Source organism: Rutilus rutilus (assembly GCF_951802725.1).
Source record: "Rutilus rutilus genome assembly, chromosome: 25".
Classification (NCBI taxonomy): Eukaryota; Metazoa; Chordata; class Actinopteri; order Cypriniformes; family Leuciscidae; genus Rutilus; species Rutilus rutilus.
The window spans coordinates 19,408,755-19,432,113 of NC_140229.1; the positions used below are offsets into that span (position 1 = coordinate 19,408,755).

Consider the following 23,359-nt stretch of genomic DNA (forward strand, 5'->3'; position numbering starts at 1 on the left):
TGAAATTAAAATTTAAGACTGTCAACACAGATATATTTACTGTAATATTAAATGTGGGTTTTAAAAAAAAAAAAGCTTTTGCTTGAATTGAAATGTTGAAATGGTGTCAGTTGCTGGGTTTCCATCTACAAAATGTTATGCAAATTTTGGGATATTGCATAAAAATTCTTGATAGTCACATGACTTGGTGGTATTTCTGAGTATTTGCTGTCCAACATGCACAGCAGTGTTATTTTACTATCATTGATATACTATATATCATATATATATATATATATTATAAAAAAAAAAAAAAAAAAAAAAAAATTATTTCAGCAAGTTGCCAAAGCCATAACTTCTCATTTTCTTTTGGTTTAAGTTGAGGTAAGTAACGATTAAAAAAAAAAAAAAAGTATGGTTTTAATTTTAGGACCCGTTTACACTATCGTTTTCAACTAAAAATGCAAACTTTTGAACACAGGTTTCAAAGTGCACATTTTAGAAAATATATACTGCAATCATCTCTGTGTAAACAGAAACAAAGTTTGTGAAAACGGTGACGCCATGCGCATGTGTATCATGTGTTCAGTAGTGTTTCTTTACAAAGTGACTTCGCCAACTACTGGCCTGGCATGAATAACAGCCTTTTTAGTCGTTTTCACAGATCCCAGGGATCGTTTTGACAACGTTGTCCTCAGTACGCAAAAAAAAAAAAAAAAAAAAAAAACGCAAAGTAAAAACTCTTGTTGTAGTTTTTTGCCAATCACTAACAAACATGTCAAAACATAAGTGATTATAATGTTGAAAATAGCTCTATTGTGACTTACTCTATTACTGATATAAGATGCTCATACCGTCATCATCACCAAGTGTACCAAAATGACATTTCACTGCTTCCATGCACGGGCCCTGTAAGGTGTTTTTCCCCTCATTCCTGCCTCCTGTTAATTATTTCTGCAGATGAAAACATACGCCCCTTCATTCATTTTATACTATACAATCTATCTTAATTACTGCCAAATAAGTTGTTGTTATCGTTTTAATTTAGATTAGTGGTCTAGACCCACCATGAACGAGGAACACACACACACACACACACGTTGAAGTTAACAACCCCAACAACACAGCAGGCAGAGCAGAACAGAACAGCACTGCAGCTCGCAGCTAATGCAATCACACACCAGGCAAGGGGAGTGGGAGAGATATTACACCAGAATATAATTACATATCAGTTCTACACCTCCCCAACCCTTTTGCAGCTTTGTAATCTGTAAATGAAAGTGTGATGATTTAGAAAATTGAAGGTGTGTATGTGTGTGTGCCTGTGGTGAGGATGATTGTCTATATGGTATCTGTCTTTTTTTTCTAATGGTTGTGATATAACTTGATGGTAAATGACATTACTTCTGTACAAAAATGCATAAAGTATTGTCAAATTAGACCTGGAGTCCAGGTCTACATTTAAGTAGTGAAAACTATGCTTTGATGTTTTTGTGTGGTATACCTATACAATTCACTGCAGTTCCTAACACTTGTGGCAGTAAAACGCTAAAAACTTTGATTCCTTTTCACTTAAATTATGATTACCCAGCAGATTATCAATAAATACAGACTTATTTTTGCAGGGTTCCTTGCACAATGCTAACCTCAAAACACTTTTACCATAGTGCATGGTAGTGTTATTACATATTTGTATATTGATTTCTATAAATGATATATTCTGACATTTGCTTCAGATAACCAGCACCATATGTGTGGCTGTTCTGGCAGAGTCAGGGTCGCATTAATGCACGGGCTTATCTGGGCTTAAGATAATGTTAATGTAACATCGCTTTTCATTTATTACATAAAGCTCACTTGAAATTCTTCGATACTACATCAAAAACTACTAGCCTAACTGATAAAGTTCTAGCATTATTAAAAACAAGTGAACAGTCAGTAATAAAATAAGAACAAATAAACAAATTACAAGCAGAGATGAATACTAAATAACAAAGTTACAAAGTCTAACAGTAGTATTCAGGTACAGAAATGAATAATTAAGCCTAAATTTGATCACTGTAGAAATTAAATATAGTTTCATCTTTGTTAAAGCTGTATTTTGTTGTTTTATTAACATTAATAACACAGACAACAGTAGGAATATTAAGTGTGTGCACTTTAAGACCAACCGACTGCATGGACCGAAAAAACTGACAAACATCTGGTTTCTTTTTCAACTGTTCATAACCGAGAGAATACTTGCCGAGACGGGTATTTAGACATAATTTTGTGTTTATGTGTCCATTCAAGGGCATGTAAATGCGAAAGAGGAATCAATTCGGTGTACGATGATGGTTAAATTTAGCACTTAATCCACGAATTTGTGGGGCTTGGTCCGTATGGATCACGGATCAATTGCAAACCGTTCCACAGCACACCTACTAGCAACTCACAGGTATCGCACACCGGACACGCCACTTCAGGGCCGTGGGAAGTGGGGGTGCTTGTTTTCACAGAATTGTAAATGCAACGCATATGTTTGTTCATTCAAATGTATTATTTTTTAGCATTTAGTAATTTATTTGTAATAAACACTTTAAGTGGGCGATTTTTTTTATTTTATTTATATGTTAAATTATGTTTTTAAAACATAAGCGCAGAGTGTTAGCCTATGTAATATTGTGTGTGCGTCGAAAGAATTTGTCCACAGCTGCTCAAAAAAACAAACAAACAAAAAAAAAACAGTCAAAAACCTCACTGTCAGTGTTTTGTAAGGATGGCACTAGGCAGTTTTTTTGTGTTCATTTCTATATTTATATTATCGGTTTAATATCAGACAATATTTTCACGGACCGGCCTTTAAGGTGTGGCGGATAAATAGCCTACAACAAAATAAAATAAAACAAAATGAAAGCAGCGCAGTATGTTTTCTTTCGTTTTGAATTGTTCTGTTTAAAAGTAGACATTTCAAGCTATCTATATGTCTCAGGTCTGTGAGGCAAGTAGGCTACCTAGTACCTTATACGCTGAGTTTCGGTTCATTTATGAGACGAGCTCCAGGTTCGCCAGCGCCTCCGTGTCCTGATTATCTATTTTCTAATATATTTATTTATTAAATCCAGACAATTGGTTGATGAAACATTGATTAAAATTAAGATACAATTAATACAAAACGAAATAAAATTTAAAGACAGGCTTTGTGCTTTCAGTTTGAGGTCTCTGTGAAAGTTTTAAAGTTTTAGTTTTAGTCTTTTAGAGCCGCTTTCAAGAGCGCTCACGTCCTTAACGGAGAACTGTCCCGTCTGTAACATTTTTCTAAATAAATGCGACTTAGTCCAGTGCGACTTAGGCTATATATGTTTTTTCTTCTTCATGGCGCATTTTTTGACTGATATGCGACTCCGGAGCGACTTATAAAATAGGCTACGGTAAGTTATTTATTCTTTTTGTGCAAATGTTCCATGAAGTCCCATCCTTTAAGGATTCATTTATGTCCCGTTGACCGGTCCATTGCATTACGAATAAAAGCAGAATCAATAAAGTCAAAAATGTGATGTGCAGTCAGGTTTGAGTGTGTGCGCTATATTTGAACGAGTGTTCTCACTGATACGCTTGTTGTGATTCGCGGAGTTTTGTCTATTATAGTCTTGATATTGTTTCTTATTCAAAAGTGGTGACGCCCCTACCCCTTTACGCCCAAAAAATCAGCACCCCCAACCTAAAACCTCTTCCCGCGGCCCTGCGCCACTTTCAGTTCAAGACAGCCGTCTAAAACAGTTAAATCTAATCACTAAACAGGCAAAAGTTCACTTTAAGAATGAACAGAGTGACGTCGATGAGTTTGAGTTTGAATTTCGTTGTTTGAAAATACTGAGCAAACGGAAAGAGGAAGTGTCATCTATATCATTATAACTATCTGTACAAAGCATAGGCTACTTTATTTAAAATGGCTGTACGTGGACACTCATAGAAAACAATGTCACTCAGCTAGGAAAAATCACAGGTATCGCACACAAGACGCGCCGCGTTCAGTTCAAGACAGAATCTAATCACAAAACATGTAATAGTTTATTTCAAGAAGTGGCGTTGATAAGTTCGGTGTTGAAAAAACCCCCAGAACAAACGGAAAGAGAAAGCTTGATCTAGGCAAATATTATTATCTCTCTATATGAAGCATAATTTCATTCAAGCCACAGAAAGACAAGCTAGAATTTTGCTAGAAGATACACAGTACAAAACACAATATTCTTTGCAAGGTAGTCTGATTACATTTTCAGTATTATACAATTTTCTTTTAGAAAGTAATATTTTTTTTTGTAGGCTATATTTTTATATGAAATTATAAATGCAAATAAATGACATTTGGTATATAAAGTTTTATTACATTAATTTCTGCATAACCAAAAGTCTGATTTGATGGAAGCAGGAAGATGGAGCTGATGTAGGTCGTAGTTCTAAGTAGCCTGTGCAACTAGTTAGGACTATGTGCCAATATGTAGTTCATGCAGTAATATTTGTGTATATTTTATATGACAGACCTATAGTTCGGATGTTTAGTCAATGGCATTTATTCCTGCAAAATAAAAGGCTTTGTGATTAAGAAGATTGAGTGAATGTAGACAATAGTTCTGGTGGATGAAGGGCCCCTCAAGAGGTAAAGCCCAGGGGCCCCTTATAGTCTTAATGTGGCCCTGGGCATAGGAAATATACTCGATAACTCATCTGGTACATCATTGCACTTGCGATGTGGAGAGCTATACGAGTCCTGTGAAACACTAGTCACAATAAAAGAGCTCAAAGACTTGTGGATGTTTCAGCAAAAGTTTTTTATCTCACGTTTGCTTCTGTTAAACGTATCGGTTAGGTTTAATGTACAGGGTTCAGTGTAGGTGGTACATTATTTTCAAATGCAACAGAGCATTAACCGTTTAGACATTTCATTTCCAAACTGCTGCAATACGTACAACAACCAATGAAATAATATGTTGCCAGATTCAAGTTTCAAGATTGGAAGAAGTATTGTAATATCCTTTTGCAGAAAGTTTGCCACAGGCATGTTTTTCCAATGAGTAATTGCATTTTTTATATAAAATTAATACCTGTATTGGTGACCTGTGCAATTTCTTGCACCACTGGTGGCACCAAATTGTATACAAACACACAAAGCTATACAATAAGTTCTGAAATTGAGCAAACTATAAAATAAGGCATGACCAAATTGGGCTTCTGTATGTTTGGAAACACTATTTTTGTGCCATTTTGTGCACGAAATTACACACCATCTCTTTAAGAGGTGTGTAGCAACAGCCAATCAGATCCCAATTAGTGGTTTCATGTCATTTTTGTGTGCAATTTGCATCAGACAGTCAGTGAACGTTTTGTGGGCGTACCGTCTGAGGCTGACACTATAGTTGAGGTGGAGAGAAGCATACTAAACAGACAAGAAGATTTGCCAACAGAACATAACCTGTTGTCTAAAGCTCCATTTATTAGAATTGGGGATTTATCCATTTACCAAAGAACAGTAAATTATCTCTAGTTCTTTCTCAAGAGCACCTTAAAGCAGAAAGCCAGGACTAAGATGCACAGGAGGGAAAGACAATCCGCATCGATCCTTTTCAAACAGAAGCATCTTCACTAAAGGCTTATCCTGAGTGCCTTTTTCCAGATAGAATGCCTCATTTCAGATAATCTGCCTCTCTGAAATGAAATCAGACGGGAGAGAGAAAGTAGCAGGGAAAGAAACAAAGGCAGAGACGGAGCGAGGTCTTCAAACAGGCCTGGCTTCGGTCCAGTTCACGGAGGCATGTCTGATTAGCCCCAGCTTAAAAAGGCCCGTTCACACACTCCTTTTCAATATCCCTGATTAAAAGTTGACAGGGGCGGCTGCCACAGAGCCAAAAACCCTTTTTACTTTTTGGAAATGTTTATCAGCTAGACAGAGTGAAAATGAAAGTAGATTGGGACGGATGGACACAGCAGTTTTTGGCGGGCAGACGAAGCTTACCTCTTCAAAGGATGACGGGAGATGGCACGTTGTCACAAAGAGGAACGGAGATATGCATGATGGCGCTAGACAGAGATGAGTCAAATCTTGTATTTTCATTGTGGTCATCAACACAAACTAGATTAATTAAGTTGTTGTCCAATCAACAGAGACTTTTCTGTTCTGCAGAAAATTCATTATTTTATTAGATGCATTTCTACCAGAAAGACTCAGGAGATAAAATGATATAACAAGAGTAAATTTATTTATAGCTCAGCAAGCATAGTCTTTGGCGTAGGCCCCGTCCTTAGCAAGCAATGCGAGGGTAACGGAATCTGCAAATCCCGCCTGAAGATGAAGGCAGGGGCGCAGCCGACCCCCTGGAGGTAAAGGAAGGGACCATCCTGGTGGTGGTGGGGAGGATGGAGGGAAAGGACCATCTTGGAGGTGGTTGGGGAGGATGGAGGTAATTGGCGCCGTCAGTATCTGCGAACTCAGACGGATGTAAGTACCATTCTTTTATACTGAGAGTGTTAACTCGTGATTGGTTAGAAATGAGTTAATTCATGACGCGCTGATTGAGTCTTCCTGGCAGAACTTAACGCTAAGCTTACATTTCTTAAAATCTGTATTTTTGTCTTGTTTTTACGTCCTTAAAGGGGACCTTGAATGTCCAGAGCATGTAGCAGCAGCATTCAAGTAAGAAATGTGTAGGCCTTATTCGCAAACACCGGAAGTAGCTAACCGCGGCCATATTGTTGACATGACATCTGTCCTGCGCCTAGCCGCACGCAGGTTTGAGTTGAGGGGAGCAGTAGCTTAATGGCTTCATCTCGTCGGTATCAAGAGAAGATAAGCTTGATTGGTGTGGACCCATATCAAATAGACCCAATAGCCTTAAGTAAAGATCCGTCCTTATTGCCAGCCGTAACTTATCCGGATATTTATTAAATTAAATTCAGAGCTGCCAACTCTGTGAGACACTTTTCACACGCTCTCACGCCACACATCCATTTTCTCACGAAGCAAAGAGGGCACGGAGACCGACAGACTAGACAGAGCAGGTTACTTATGATATAAAAAATATCAGCTATCAGGTTCTGTCACTTTTATTACGAAATTCAAACAATAAATACCGTTTTGGCGCTTGTAAATGTGACGCGACAGATCCCTAGCGGCACGTGAACCGATCATCTCTAGCTAATAGTAAATAAACACGAACACTGTTGAAAGATACAGTACAACTTACCGAAATGTATATTCCTCATACATAATATCGACCAATCAATCAAACAAACAAACAAAGGGTTCAATAAAACTGCTGGAGAACAATTATGTCACAAAACATTTACCTCAGGAAAGCCATTTGATGACCATAATATAGGCTATAGCACGTTAGTTGGCTAGAAAAAAGAGCTATAGAGTATTTTGCTAAATATGTGTACTATATTATATATTTATTATATGTTTACTTATATCATTAAATAAAGTTATTATAATAAAAAAAAACGCATTATATCTCTCTCTGTATGTTTACAGCATTAGGTGAGTTGTTTTTTTCTTGAGAAAAATTTGTGTAGCCTACCTAATATTTATCCAAATGAGTCAATATTAAATCAAATCACAATAATTGAATTGAAATAATAAAAAAGCGTAGCTTACCAGAAATTGTACCATGTAAACATTGTAACATGTTGTCACTAAACCTAATAAAATTCAGTTTAGTTGCTAAAATGTTTTGACAATCATAATACACTTATTGTGATGCAATATTTTTTTTTACATCCCCCCAATCCCCCCTAACATGTGGTAAAATGATGGGAACAGACTTTGCTGTGGGGAGTTTAGACTATATTTATCCTAGCTAGCCACAAGTCTCTCCTGCGCTGGCTCAACTCCTCTGTCTCCTTCCATTTACGTTTTCTGACAGTCGGTATCGCATAAAAACTTCGGGGTTCTTATTGCTGTTGTTAGAACAGCCGTGTATTTACACAACACACCATCGCGCTGTAAAAAAAAATAAATAAATACAGCGATAATACCATGGAAAATACTGACGCTGCCTCGCTTGTCAATTGACAGACTGACAGTTGCCGTGGTTTCTATGTCAACAACATGGCCGCCGCGAACATTGATGACGTAGATCGAATAAGAACTATTCTTAATAATGCTACTAAAGTTATTCAATCTAGAGCAGTACGTGATTTTCTGTTTTTCTTTTGTTTTTTTATTCATATTAACAGCATATTTAGGCTCAATCCCAATTCACCCCTACCCCTCCGTTTTGCGCGTTCCTGTGAAGGGGTAGGGTTGTCTCGATTCTCTTTTGGTTGGAGGGGTAGGGGTAAGGGGAAGGGCCAGATAGCCCTTGAAACGAAGATTTTTCGGGACCACACTTCAAACGAAGGGGTATGAGAAATGTACATGCATACACCGGCTACAGAGGCAACATGACTGCCAATAATCATTTTCTTTATGTCACATTCAATCTTGTGTTCAAATTTACGGTCATGTTATTCAAATAAACGGTTGCAAAAAAATCGCTAAAGTTCATTAACAATATGACGCGTGTAAAAAGCAAAAGTTTGTAGCGAAGTAGACGCGCGAATGAGGCGAATTCGCGTCCACCGCGCCACGCTAAACGCCTCAAGCCTTGTTTATACTCGACGCGTCCGCACGAGCGCGAAGGTGCGCGCGGCAAAAATTACGTCATTGCGGTGTGGGCGGTCGTGCGCGTTGTGTTCGCAAGACCCAATTTCGCCTGGCGGTGTGCGCGACAATTTTTGTAACAACGCGCGCGGCGCCGCATCCGAAGATGAACGACTTCGAGCCGAATCTGGCCGAGTTCGAACTTCTCACCACACCGGCACCCAGTTTGGACGTCTAAATTAGTTGCTTACATTTAAAAAATGAGCATACAATAGCATAAAAAAGTATTTTTAATGAATATAAAGGTCCATGTTTAATAAAAATGTTCACGAAACTTAATTAAATGTTTAGTGAAATTAGAAAATATAAGAGATTGTTAATTTATTTATACACATTCTCATATCCATATATTTTGTTTTACTGTCACTAGAAATAATCTCAGGGTTTACTGGGTTTTACATGATTCTTTTTGTAGTGTGGTATTGGTGGCGGTGTACTAAAATAAACATTGTCACGTGTGTATAGCTTCTTCTTCTAACCGCTGATTCCTGATGGTTTAGAGGATAATTACTCGAGTCGCCCCCTATCGTTTCAAAGAATAGTACAACGGCGAGCGCGTCGAGTATAAACGCCTCGTCAGTTTGGGGAGGTGCGCGCGCAGTCTGCGGAGACTCGCGCTGCGGAGCCAGGCGAAAGTATAACCAAGGCTTCATTCGCGCCGCAAGACCTCCAGACGCGCGTAAACGCGTCTTAACATTGAAATCACTCGCACCAGACGCTCTATTCGCGTTTGGTGTGAACGCAGCTTTAGGCATCGAAGATATCGTCATCTCCGTTGTTTTCTGTGAACTTCAGAAGAAAAATGCAAAAAAATAGCTATAACTCACGCAAGACTACAGCTGACGACGGCATCTTGGAAGTTTGTGATAAACATTGGCGCCTGTGACGTAGGCGCTAGCAACGGCGTATAATGACGTGTAACGGTGTAGTAGTGGTGTCCCATTTCTTAGGGGAATATTTTCACCCCTACGCCTTGCCACTCTGTTTCAAGGGGCAAGGTTAAGGGGTAGGCGAAGGGTTAGGGGTAGGCGAAGGGGTATAACATAGAATTGGGATTGGGCCTTAGTAGCAGTAGGTACTGTATATTACTCTGCTTTCACTTTGATACACATAATAGACATGCAATTTCTTTCCCAGCTATTTATGTTCACAGGCATAATAGAACTTTGTTTGACATAACATTGTGTATATTTGACAGCTTAAATGCAACAAGACGTGAAAGAGAACTTAGTTTAATACTCACGGGACACACCGTCTGACATCCAGCTTTCTGTGCACATGCTTCAGATGTGTGCGCTCAGAAATCCATATATCAGAAGTTTAGACTGATACGGCTTTAAAATGCATAAACTTTCATGATGATGAAGAACTGCAATGCCACGTGAGCGTGACCTGGATAGAAATGATCATCAAAACCAAACATAATGTTTTAGTCGTTGGCAGAGTATCTGAGGTGAGCTGTACAGGCTCCGCCCTCTTCTGGAAAGGGGGCGGGGAGCAGCAGCTCATTTGCATTTAAAGATACATGCACGAAAACAGCACGTTTTTCCTTCCATTAAAAAAACTGCCATTTACAACATGGTATAATCAATTATCTGTGTGGTATTTTGAGCAGAAACTTCACAGACACATTCTGGAGACACCTGAGACTTATGTTACATTGTAAAAAAGGGCATAATAGTTCCCCTTTAGAGAAAAATTGTACCCACCAATTAACAGTTTTATTTCAGAGTGTCTTTTCTCTCTTAAACATGTTCTTCCCCTCCCGCTTGTTTAAATTTCATGCTGCTCAGGCGAACTCGCCCTCAGACATGTGTTTTACTTCATTGAAAGCGTGTCTGGTGTCTTTAGTGTCACACAGGCTCCCCGTGCAACATCTGTGTCATCTTCCTCTACTCAGAACAGCTGCATTAAATTTTCACGCACCCTGATGCAACACTAACACGCACATGCATGCAAACACTTTTAAGCCCTATCAGGGACGATTTAAACTCTCTCGACAGTGACAAAAATACTTCTGCCAAACCATTGTGAAGATAATTTGTAACTGCGCGTCCTGCCCTGGTGCCAGTTTGCTGCTTTTGTAAACAAACCAAAAGGGATAGTTCAGCCAAAAATGACAATTCTGTTATTATTCTCTATCCCACATTGTTTTTCATGGAACATAAAAGTAGAAATATCTAAAGAATCATTATGCAACTCTTGCCTTACAGTAGTTAATTGTCAATAGGGGCTGCCAACTTCCAAATAATTATTACACCATAAAAGTGTGAAGAAAAAAATATTTTTTTCTTTAATTTCTGAAGGAAAGTTTTAAGGCTGAAACATCTTCTTGCGTGTACATTTCCCTCTTACATGCAGACTGTGCTGGTAAACCTGAGTGATTTAATATTGCTTATCGTACTTGTCACCTTATTAACTAAATGTCTAGCAGATTCCATACTGTGCATGCTTAGCTGTAGCAGGATGACTCATGCATACAGATGGTGAATGTATTTCGCCTTGTTTAGCCTCTTAGACATGGTAAATACATTGTTGCACCGAATTTCCTCTTGCATGAATGCACTGCAAATGCACAGCAGTAATGTTTCTTGTAATAAAAAGGTTTTGGCCTTACTGTTGGAAATGAATCCTACAGATTCCTTACGGTGCTCGGCAAGGCAATCTATTAGCTTTCGCTGTCAGCTAGTTGGCACGCTTCTAAGACCAGCAGCGTGCAACAAATCAAAGTGTTAGCTTGACTGTACGGCTTTAATATGCTACGTGAGCATGCTTATTTGCATAACTAGTGGCCAGGGCACAAGAATTCCCTGTTAAGCTCTGAATAAACAGGAATGGCAGAGACACCATGTCCCTCACATACTGATGAGTCCCTGCTGTCATAGTCACCCGTAATGGACAAACAGCCCAGCGATTTGACTATAGTTGGCCATGGTGTTGTCATCTGGGTAATGGGGCAGGAGACAGGGAGTTAAGGAACATCACAATATGTACTATTCCAAATGAAGGCACCCGGGACCGGGAACAAAACAGGAGATTTGTTACAGATGCTTTATAGAAAGCATTTAAACATCACCTGTGGGTGAGACCAAAGGCATTATGGGATAGTATTCAGGCATACATGACCAACAATAAAACGTTTTACTTGCTGTGTGCTATGAATAAGCCAAAAAGAATAAAATCTAACATTTGGATAAATGACTAATACGAATGCCCAAGATAAAAAATTTTTAAAAAAATTAAAAAACATTTAAAAATCCTACCACCCCATAAACTTTAGAATGTTGGTAAACTTCATTCATTCATTAATTCATTCGTTTGTTCATTCATTCAAATATCATGATTTAAACTTTTTTTTATTTTTTTTATAATATTAGGTTTTGGATGAATCGCACATTGTGACATGTTACACCCTAAACTAGCCTTGCCTTGACATAAAAAAAGTAATTTTGTCATTTTATCTCATTTAAGTCATATTAGCTGATATTTTCAGAGACTTATTAACCTTGAGGGTCTGTGTCCTTTCTGTGAGCTGGACAATGACATCACTGTTTTCTACTGACCTGCTTTATATGAATTGAACTCATTTCATATTTTAATGATCTTTACACAGTTATTGAACAGGGCTGCGTTTCCCAAAAGCATTGTAAGCCTAAGTTGATCGTAAAAACGATCGTACGACTGATCTTAATATTATGGTCTGTTTCCCAAAAGCATCGTAGCTTAAGTAGCACTTGAAAATCTTCGTAGATCTACGAGTGCTCTGGAGTAATCGTACATCCCCAAGTGCGTCGTAAGAAGACAGATTTATGAGGACACCTGCAGGACAACCGGCAGATTACACCTTTAACTTTATTAAAATGCAATGTGATTATAATATAAGGTTTTGATTGTACTTTATTGTACACTTTATTACTCTTTTTTTGTTGTTGGTTAAATTAATCCATAAATTAAATAATTAAAAAGGTCAGAAAACAAAACAAAAAAATATAAATAATTTAATCTAATAATTTTAATCAAAATTAAATGAATGAACAAAAAAATAAATAAATAAAAATCCTTTAAATCTGTTAAAAATTACATCTTTGTTTCGCTTTATCTCCTCTAAAAGGACATTAACTTCATCTTTTTGAAAGGTATCTTTTCTTGTTTTGTTTTTTTGTTTTTGTTTTTTTTTCAGCCATTTTGTCAGTGCCTCCGCCTGTAGGTGCTTTATATAAACTTCTCTTGATTGCTAATCCACAACATATGACAATTATTAGGTTAAACGTTCAGAATACGATTCCATATAAGGTTATATTTCAGCACTTCGCAAATGGACAGCGACTCTTAAGTAGCACGTAGAGCGGGTTCTCGCATGTTAAGTTCATTTTTGGGAAACGCTCGTGGAATTGCTGCGAGCGTTCGTAACCTTGCACGTAGAAAGCGTTCTTAAGAGCTAAGATACATCATTATCGGGAAACCCGGCCCAGAACTGAATCAATACTGAATGACTTCAGCTGAACAATTACATTATTTTCTTTTTAGAGCTGTTTGCATCAATCATTATTTTCCTGTTTATCCCTGTAAAGTGGTTTTGAAGAAAAAAAAAATCCCTTTTTTCTGCATGTTTCTGAATTTTGGCTACTACATGATTTGGTGGACAAGTGCTTTAAAAAAAATATTTGCAGTTTTCACTTATAAAGAATCAATAATAAAATATGATGTCCACCAGCTTAATAAGGTTTCCAAGAATGTATTCTTTTAATGAGGCTTTTCTTCATAATAATATCAGGACAATTGTGTCACCCTGATATTTTTTGACTTTTTAAATTAATTTTAATGAAGTACATGCTCATCAAGATGTGTATTTGACTCAATGTATGTATGAATGTATGCATTTTTGAATAAATGAGCATGATGTCATTGACCCGTAAGTCAGTTCATGGCATGAACTGTTCCTGTAAGACAGTGAAACCCATTGAACGTCTGTCTGTCTCTCACGGCCATTTTTCATTTGTGTTAAATTAAATATAGTGTCTACCCTGACTAAGGTCCACGTCTGTCACTTTGCCGTGCTGAAAGGTGTAGTTATGACTTGTCACACACCCTTTCTGTCCCTCACACACACATTAGTCTAGATTTATGTACATGCACTGTTCAGAATTCGTAGTTAGTATATTATAATTAATCAATGCCACCACACTGCAGATCTGTTGGGAGTGGCCGAAGGAAGGAATAGCTGTGTGAGAGAGAGAGAGAGAGAGAGTGTGTGTGTGTGTGTGTGTGTGTGTGTGGGACTAACCCACTGAGCTGGAGAGAGTGAGCGGGTACTGCTATGGTACCACTGAGTGCTCATTGGAAAGGTTTGACTCACTGCAAATGTCTGCCTTATTGTACAGGATTCACCCTGTTCATCATTTATATGTCTTTTCATTTGGATAGTCCACTGCATTCCACTAGATAAACATCCTGGACTAGATATTTATCTTCTCAGATGACCGCTCTTTTCCTCTGACACACATTATAACTTGTACAATGTGACACATCTCTTCATCAGAGAAGTCACTTTCAGTTGATAGCAAATCAAAATGGACCATTTACATTCTTAAAGGGATAGTCCACCCAAAAATGTATGAAATGAAAACGAAAATGTCTGTCCCATAAGGCTTTCATCATTAGAACACAAATGAGGATCTGAGAGCACAAGAGTGAACACAAGAATGAACCTCATTGGTTCTTGCTGAAGCTTAAAGGTGCTGCGTAACACGAGAATGAACCTCATTGGTTCTTGCTGAAGCTCAAACGTGCTGCGTAACACGAGAATGAACCTCATTGGTTCTTGCTGAAGCTCAAACGTGCTGCGTAACACGAGAATGAACCTCATTGGTTCTTGCTGAAGCTTAAAGGTGCTGCGAGAATGAACCTCATTGGTTCTCGCACGTCAAACGTTCACGCTTGAGCTTCCGTTAACTGCAACTGATTTGAGTTGAAGAATGTTTATATGTGAATAAAAGCCTAAATTAAATCTGTTCATCCTATAAAGCGATCGAGTCTCTTCAGAAAATGTGGACTAAACCGCTCAATTCATTTGGATTAGTTTTATGATCTCTTCATGAACTTTTTGAAGCATCAAAGCGGTAGTTGCATAGCTACTACTCTATGGAGGGACAGAAAGTTATCAAATTTCATCAAAAAAATTGTCATTTGTGTTCTGAAGATGAAAGAAAGTCTTATGGGTTTGGAATAGATTTTTGGGTGAACTAACTCTTTAATAAATATTAATTAATTTGTTTATGTTATTCCAAATATTCCAAAGTTCTTATTAATCAACCTAACGGAGAAAAAATGTAGAGAAAAATCTATGTATTATTGCATTATACATCAAACATTATACATATTTTTGGCAACAATGTCTGTTTGGTTAAAATGGCAAGTCATTTAACAGTAAATACATATTTATCTCATATATATATTGAATATCATGACAAATAGCCATCAGAAAATTTGTGTCAGACTGTATAAGAAACATTAGTTTCAAAAGGTCTTTCATTTCGACAACAATGTTCCAACCTCTTTCTCATTCATTTGCTGTTTTTCAAGCCACCTGGGGCAGTGGTTTGGATTTTGGCAAGCGCTCCTCTCTTTTTACCCTGCTACCTTTTGATGTTTCTGAGGGTCCTCATAGACTAAAGATCCAACCCACTTGTCTCCAAAACACACAGAGTAATAAAATGCAATAACCATTATTTAATAGATCAGCTCACAGTCTCTTCCTGTGCTTTTGCAAGATTGCTTCTTCTCTGTGATTGATGTTGCCAAAAGGACCGATATACTGTATCAGACAGGTCAATTAATATTGATATTTGCCATCACCATCAACTGATAACCAATAATAAAAATGTTTTGCTTATTAATAAGAATCAATTATATCCAACAGAAAAGTTCTTGAAGTTGTGTGTTAAAGCAGCATCATGTCTTGAAGTAGTCAAATGTAAAATAAACTATTCAAATTATAGGCACAGTCTTCACTGCATGATAATACGACATCATTTACATGACATAAATTTGCAATTTAAATCAGTAAATTAGTTATTTCCTTTCTTTACAGGGGACCTATTATGCCCCTTTTTACAAGATGTAATATAAGTCTCAGATGTCCCCAGAATGTGTCTGTGAAGTTTCCATTTTTGAGTGGAGGGAAAAACATGCTGTATTTTCCTGCATGTATCTTTAAATGCAAATGAGCTGCTGCTCCCCCCCCCCCCCCCCCCTGTGTATCTGTGTATTAAAGTGAGAGCAGCGTAATATACAGTACCTACTGATATGCTTTTAATATGAATCAAAAAACAAAAGAAAAACTGAAAATCACTCACTGCTCTTGATTGAATAACCATCTGCAAACGTTTGTTCTGAGACACTGCTTATGATTTATGGGGATGAAAAATAACATAACAGACAGCAGCAGGTATATTAAGCGACATTTACACTACCTAATGCACAGATCCAATTTTTAATGATAACATTTTTACATGGCCATGTTAAATGGAATCTTGATGAGCAAGTGCTCTTCACATACACATGAACACAAATACGCATGTATTTGTACAAAATCGCTTTTCGTATATTAGTGTTGGCTTTACTACTTTTAACATCCCTTGTACTGGCCCTAGATGACTATCCATTTCTTCTTAACAAATCCCATGACACTTTAAGTAAAGCAGTTTTTTTAAGTAGCTGTGCATTCTGCTTGTGCCCATGCAAAAGCCATTCTCTCTGCTCAGGGGAATATGGGGAAGTGGATTAATTGTGGCATACAAAGAGCTTTAAACCCGATCCGCTGACACAACACATCTCATTTGCACTTGCGAGTCGGGCCTGCATTTGACGTTGCTTATTTATTTTGCTTCCTGTCAGGAGTCTCTTTGTAAAATCTCTTCGTCTGCCACACCGGCAGAGCTCTCTTGTCACTAATGTTCACTTAGTGCTCGGTGACGGTAATCGCGCCTGGTCGCTCTTCACTATCTCTAAGCGTTCACTAATTTGCCCCTTTAAAAGCAATGAACTCTGGTCGTTCAGTGGAAAAACATGGAATCTTGGTTCAGCATGATTTGTCATTGTGTGTGACAGTACGAGAGATGAGAACACTGCAAAAAATAGTTTTTTTAATCTATTTTTTTAATTTTTTTAACTTGAGAAGCAAAACTGTGTTGGATAGTAAGATTTCATAGAATATATCTTGAATTAAAGGGGAAATATGAAGCACTTTTTCTTTGAAAAGTCTTTATATTTTGTTTTTGGGGTCTACTAGAACAGGCTTTCAATGAATGTTCAAAAAATACATTATTTTCCACATATTTTACATTGTTGCAGCACCTCTCTTCTCAGTCTGTCAGTAACGCTCAGGGGTGCGTTTCCCGAAAGCATCATTAGCCAACTATGGTCGCAAGTTCCGTCGCTATCAGCGTAGTTAAACGAGTCGGTGTTTCCCGAAACCATCGTTCGCAAACAGCATCGCACAGTTGTGTAGTTGGAACGACAGCTATCAAGCTGTGGTTAGAAGCATAGTTTCTAGATTGCACGACATGTGGACTTAATAAATCCTTATCTTGAGCGAAATAAGCAAGTACAACCTGTGTCTTTTATTTAGAATACATACAAATATCATTCACGTCTTTTAGTTTGTCAAGAGATTTAAAGCGTTGAAGTACGTAAGAAGGAGCCTATGATTGAATCTGGAAATAAAGCAAAATAACTGAGAAAAATTAGAAATAGTCCTCTGATGTCATGTCTGTAATTTATATCAAAACATCTAGCGTTAATTCGATCTCAAACAGTTTCATTAAAATAAGTTATTACTCCACCACGTGCATGACGTCATAAACCAGCGTGGTTGAACGACCACTTTGCGACAATTTGGTTTCGGGAAACAGTCGTGACTAGCTAGTTGATTTCTTCAACGATGCATCGTACTATGGTAGTGAGGCATCGAGTTACGTCGTAAAAAATCATATTCTGTATAATGCTGTTGTTCCAAATCTGTTCCAAAAAGACTTTCTTCCTCATCTGGAACTAAATTTGAGATATTTCGAAGATTCTTTTCCATATGAAGACACTTTATAGTGACCATAGCTGTTATAAGCTCCAAAAATGATGATAAAATCACCATAAATGTAGAATGTATGACTCATTCGCTATATGATAGTTGTGTGTGAGAAACAGAACCAAATTAAGTTGTCAGTGAGTTGAGCTCAATATGAACTGGATAAACTGGCAGCTCATTCATTCACTGATTCCTTAAGTGTAAACTGCACTGAGTTTTGTTCAAAACATGCAAGGAAATAATTTGTCGATGAGTTCGAGAAAAATAAACTCATAGTTCATGGAGTTCTCTGAAAATATTTTTTTTTATAATTTATGCATTTTTATTTAAATAATGCAAATTTATCTTGTTTTAAGGACATTTACCAGTCAGTGTTTTATCAGTATTTGTTGTCATATTTTCCAGTACAATTTTAATATTTTTTGCAGTGCGCATGAGGCAGCCACATGTGGCATGTTTCTCCTCAACGCCTCTCCGAGAGTCACGGCATGAAATGGAAAGGCATATTTGCTTGTGTCACTTATCATAGGAATAGCTGCAGAAGCCTATGCGGGGGTTTGTGTGTGTGTGTGTGTGCGTGTGTGTTCTGCCTCTTGTGTATACACAGAGTGAGTCACCAGCGAGCACAGCACACACACTGGGAAGCAAGACAGATGCTGGGTTTGCACTCGGTGTAAAAAGCTATTACCCCAACCAGCGCGGTTCCTCTTTGAAAACGAGGCGCCACGAGGCAGCTTCTAAATGCAGACGGAAGCAGAGCTTAAAGAGGAAGTCGCGAGTGGGCTGAGAACGATGGGGGAATGAGGGATGTTGGAATGTGTGCATGTCTCTTGGTGGTGGAATCATTATCCGAGATATTTTATGACTATTTAATGACTCTTGTGGTGAGGGGGTGGTTTAATTACTCTAATTAAAGGGAGAGTTCACCCAAAAATGAAAAATGTCATTATTTACCTACCTTCATGTCGTTCCAAACCTGTATGTCTTTCATTTGTCCTTGGAACACTATAGGTTCAATAGATAGACATCAATGGATATTGATGAATATCCTGATTGTTTTTTTTTTTGTTGTTGTTTTTTTTCCTAAAATAAATTGAATGAATACAGGAACTCTCATGCAACAAAAAGCACTATAAACGTGGTCTGTCAAAAGTGGTACTGTATGACTCATGTGCAATATTCAGAGTCATACAATAGCTTTTTGTGATCAAAAAAGACCAAAATGTAAGTTGTTTGAAAATTGAAAATTCTTCATGGGAGAAGGACTGTATGTCAGATTCGTGAATGAATCATTCTTTCAAATCTGAACTTTTAAATGAATCGCTATTGCAGTCTGAGTGATTGATTTTGTTAAAATTCTTCACGAGAGAACTAGCAATGTTCGATTCATAAACAAATCATTCTTTTGATTCAGATCTTCTTAATGAAACTTTAATTCAGTTCCAGTTTGAATGATTGTTAACACTTTACAATAGGGTCCTATTAGTTAAATAATTAAATAACAATGAGCAATACATTTGTTGCAGTATTTATTCATGTTTATTAATATTAGTTAATAAAAAATAGAACTGTTCATTGTTATTACATGTTAAGTCAGGTTCATTAAACAACATGGTCACACTTTAGTTTAAGGCTCCAGTTCTCATTACTTTTGCCTCAATAAACTCCTAATTACTGGTTATTAATTGTTGTAAAGTAGTTGTTAAGTTTAGTGTTGGGTAGGATTAAGGGATGTAGAAGATGGTCATGCAGAATAAGGCATTAATATGTGCTTTATAAGTACTAGTAAACAGCCAATATCCTAGTAATATGCATGATAATCAGCAACTAGTTAATAATGAAAATTTGACCCTAAAATAAAGTGTTGCCAATAATATTTACAGATTAAACTTTTGATTTTAATAATGCATTAGTAAATGTTGAAATTAACATTAAGATTAAGAAATGCTATTTTTCATCATTAGTTCATGTTAACTAATGTGGTTAACTAATTTTAAATAATGTAACCTTATTGTAAAGCAATGACTGATATGTTTTTTGAATCAGATCTTTTCAATGAATTATTAATTCAGTTTGAGTCTGAATGATTCCTTCACACATCAGACTAATTCTGTTTTTTTTAGTTCAACTTTGACTCCAGTTGTAGCGGTTAATGTTATCAGTGGATAACAACGTACATTTTCTTGTCACAAATTTTTTGGTGGCTTATTCAAATGGACCACTTTTTGATATTTCATGGTGCTTTTGAATATTTCTTTTAAAGTTTGAATTCTCTAGTCCCCTTTCATTATATTTGCATGGAAAAGAGCAACCAGTACAATTTTGTATTTTGTGTCCTACTGAGGAAAATAAGTCATACGGGTCTAAAATGACTCGAGGCTGAGTGAATAATGGCAAAATGTTCATTTTTGAACGACTACCCCTTTAATGACGATTTAATGACTCTTGGTGGTTTAATTATTCTAATTAAGATTCTTCAACTTGTCTCATTCTTGCTCTCTCTCTACTTTACCCCCCACAGGTCCCTCACCAGATGAGCACTCTGGCCTTCTACAGGTACGAGCAGCCCATAGTGGACTACTGCCAGGCGCATCAACCCCTGCGGCTCAACATGAGCTACGATGGTCCCCCCCAAAGCCTGGAGGGGCTGGAGGAGCTTCCCCCCCGCGAGAGGAGCACCATCCAGACTGTGGCCCTTCCAGCAGTGCCCACCATCAACACGGGCACCTCGGGACCCTGCTCCCCACCCAGCCAGAGAGCGCCCATGGAGGGACCCAGCATCCCCTACCCCACCACAGAACGCTCCATTAACTATCCAACGACAGAACGTTCCACCAGCACCCTCACTTTTAGACGCTAACAGCCCCGCTCGTATAGCAAGGCATGATGGGTAATTTCAAAAGAGGCTGTGCCTGGGTGGTGATCCACATTCTGCCGGCATTAACGCAGCTGCGCGTCTGAAAACTGTGCATACTGCTGCGCGCTAACTGTTTCTCGCGAATATAGAGAAGTGAAAATCATTCCCAACGACGTCGCTGGAGGACACGAGGATCTGGCATACGGTACACTTCTATTGTGGAGTGTAGTGTATTCTGGAAAATGGGATTCCATTTGTCTCTTTCCATCTTTTCTTTGTTCCGAATCAAAGGCCAGTACATGTTTTGTTGTCCCCGTTCTGCTCAATGGCAAATTGAAATCCAATGCAACATGCATGAGACGTTAAACGTGGCTTTGGTTTCATTCAGCCCTCGCTCTGCACCGACGCTAGGACGCCTTCTCCGAGGAGTAGATAATGGTGATTCTCCCATGCTGATTGAAGAATGAATAGGAATGTGCAATAAAAGTGTTTTTTTTTTGTTGTTTTTTTGAAGAGGGAGAGGGAGAGAGTGTGAGAAAGAGAGAATGAAAAGAAGCAAATTAATGTTCACCAGAGCTCAAAGGCCTCTCGCTGTTATTTTCATTTAGTTGCCAGGGAGTGCTCATAAATGCTGTCATTATTTGATTCAAAAGACAGATTTGTCCAGACATGAGAATGTCAGATGGAAGATCTGTTTGAGTATAAGAAAACTCATTCATTAAATTCGAAAATGTTATCTCACATGGCAAGGTCTTTCAGTGTGCACATGTACCAAAGATCAAGCTTCTTAGATGTACATAAAGCTTGTGTTTCCTTTCAAAATGTAATCAAATGAATCAGTGTGTCTAACGCATACTGTAATGTGTGGGCCGGCTGCGTTCACGGCTGACGACATGTTGCCTGATTTTTAATTCTGCAGAATTTAGTACTGAAATGCAGAGTAAAAAACATCAAGCTTTGTGTTTGAAGGCTACCTGTTAACTAGATCGTGTATGTGTTTGCTTGTGAGTGTGTATGTGTTTTTTAAGTTTAAAAGCTGAAGTGTGTAATTTCTGCAACCACTAGTGTCAGAAATAATGACTGTTTTCCAAAAGGTTTCCTAAACACTCTCTTTATCTGCCATTGGTCAGGCAAACAGAAAACCACACCCCCAAACTTACACCATTGGTTGAGCTGGTGTTGCTATGTTGGCTGGTCGGAACTACTATGTTTTGATGTTTCTGCTAAATCAACCGCCTGTTCATACTTTTTACTAAATACTCTCTGCATTTAGCTAGTTAACCACAGAAAAATTACACACTTCAGCTTCAAGAAGGTAGAATTCTAAGGGGGAGGAGCAGACATCCCTAACATGGATAGCATGCTGGAGTTACCATACAGTGGCAGAAACGCCTTCTTCACAAGTATGCGACGTATCTCAAGCGCACTGTCCTGTTGTACACGCTGTTGTAACAAACTTCCAGGGGGTGGCGTTAAACTGGATGTGTTACTATTGAGGTAGCCAGCTGTCATTGAAGAGTGTCGTCTTCAAAACTGTTGCTACGCTATGACAGTAATTGACCTTAATGGAAAAGCTGATGGTGGAAATGCTGGCAATCCACCACATACTTGAATTTATTTTTTGGCACACAACAATGTGTGAATTGGAGCTTAGCTAGAAGCGTTTACATTCATATACTTGTGTAAAACATGTTTCTGACCAAAACGATCTTTCTAAAGCATTTTCAAATGGCTTTTTAATTATCTAAGGGAATGATCTGACAATAACAAAGCTAGAACCTCTAATAAGAACCTCCAGTTGTATTGAAGAGCTGAATAAACCAAGTTTCAGTTCAGAAAGAGGTGGTCAGTCACCTCAGGTCATGGAGTGTTAATCAAAAGATGTTCTGACTCTAGATGTCACTCAACAAAGCAGCTACACGGATGAAATTGCTATAATTGGATAAAACAGCAAGACATATGGGAGACCGGGGACAACTGTAACTGAAATTTCCTTTATAACCCGAACTTCTACTACAAATCTACATGCCATGCTTTGAAGCAAGAAACGTATATATCTGCCAAAAGTAATATTATCATTAAATTGAATTTAATTCAAGTTGTCAGAGTGTTATGGGTTTGTGACAGTGACTTGGGGCAATCATAACACATAACACACATTTTTTTATTAACCCAACTGTATCTCTGATAAGAGCACACATCAAAATAATAGTATTATTGATCTAACATGTAGTGCTATTACTGAAGCATTTTCACCTTTAGATGATATATCTTTTAGATGTCAGGAATTGTGTTTTACAAAAATGTATTATTCGTGTCATTTATTATTTAATATGGAAAAATATACACACAATTACAAAGATTTGTTTTATTCCAAGATAAAATTTTAGACAACAGAAGAAAAATACAGCCCCCCCCCCCCCCCCCCCCCCCCCCCCCCCCTTTTCCTCAGGCAGAAAGTAATCTCTACTAAACATGCGCTGAATATGTGTTGCAATAACCTCCGGTCTCCCATAGTCATCGAGGGCCTGTTCATTTTTTAGTTTGAGTTCAGCTCCCGTGTGGCTTTTCTTTGAACATCACTCTATTACTAGTCTAATGGACTACTATGGTCATCCAATAGTAACATTACATTGATTCTGCATCACTCGGTTTGCAGGTTCACACACTGTAGTTCAGCAGAGCATTTTGGTCAAGAAACTCTCTGGCATTACAAGCCATTGTGTAGAAGTTCTGTTTGATTTTTTCTTTCTTTTAACCCTCA

General features: G+C 37.8%; 1 protein-coding gene across 2 annotated transcripts in view; it reads left to right on the plus strand.

Annotated features, from left to right (window-relative positions):
* LOC311285154 (leucine-rich repeat transmembrane neuronal protein 4) overlaps positions 1 to 20,715 on the plus strand; it is a 113,570-nt gene extending 92,855 nt beyond the window's left edge. For both annotated transcript variants that reach the window (XM_084400650.1, XM_084400649.1), the window contains one exon: positions 20,260 to 20,715. In XM_084400650.1, the coding sequence (XP_084256776.1) occupies positions 20,260 to 20,598 (339 nt within the window). In that variant the 3' untranslated portion in view covers positions 20,599 to 20,715. The remainder of the gene's footprint in view (positions 1 to 20,259) is intronic.
* The last annotated feature ends 2,644 nt before the right edge of the window (positions 20,716 to 23,359 follow it).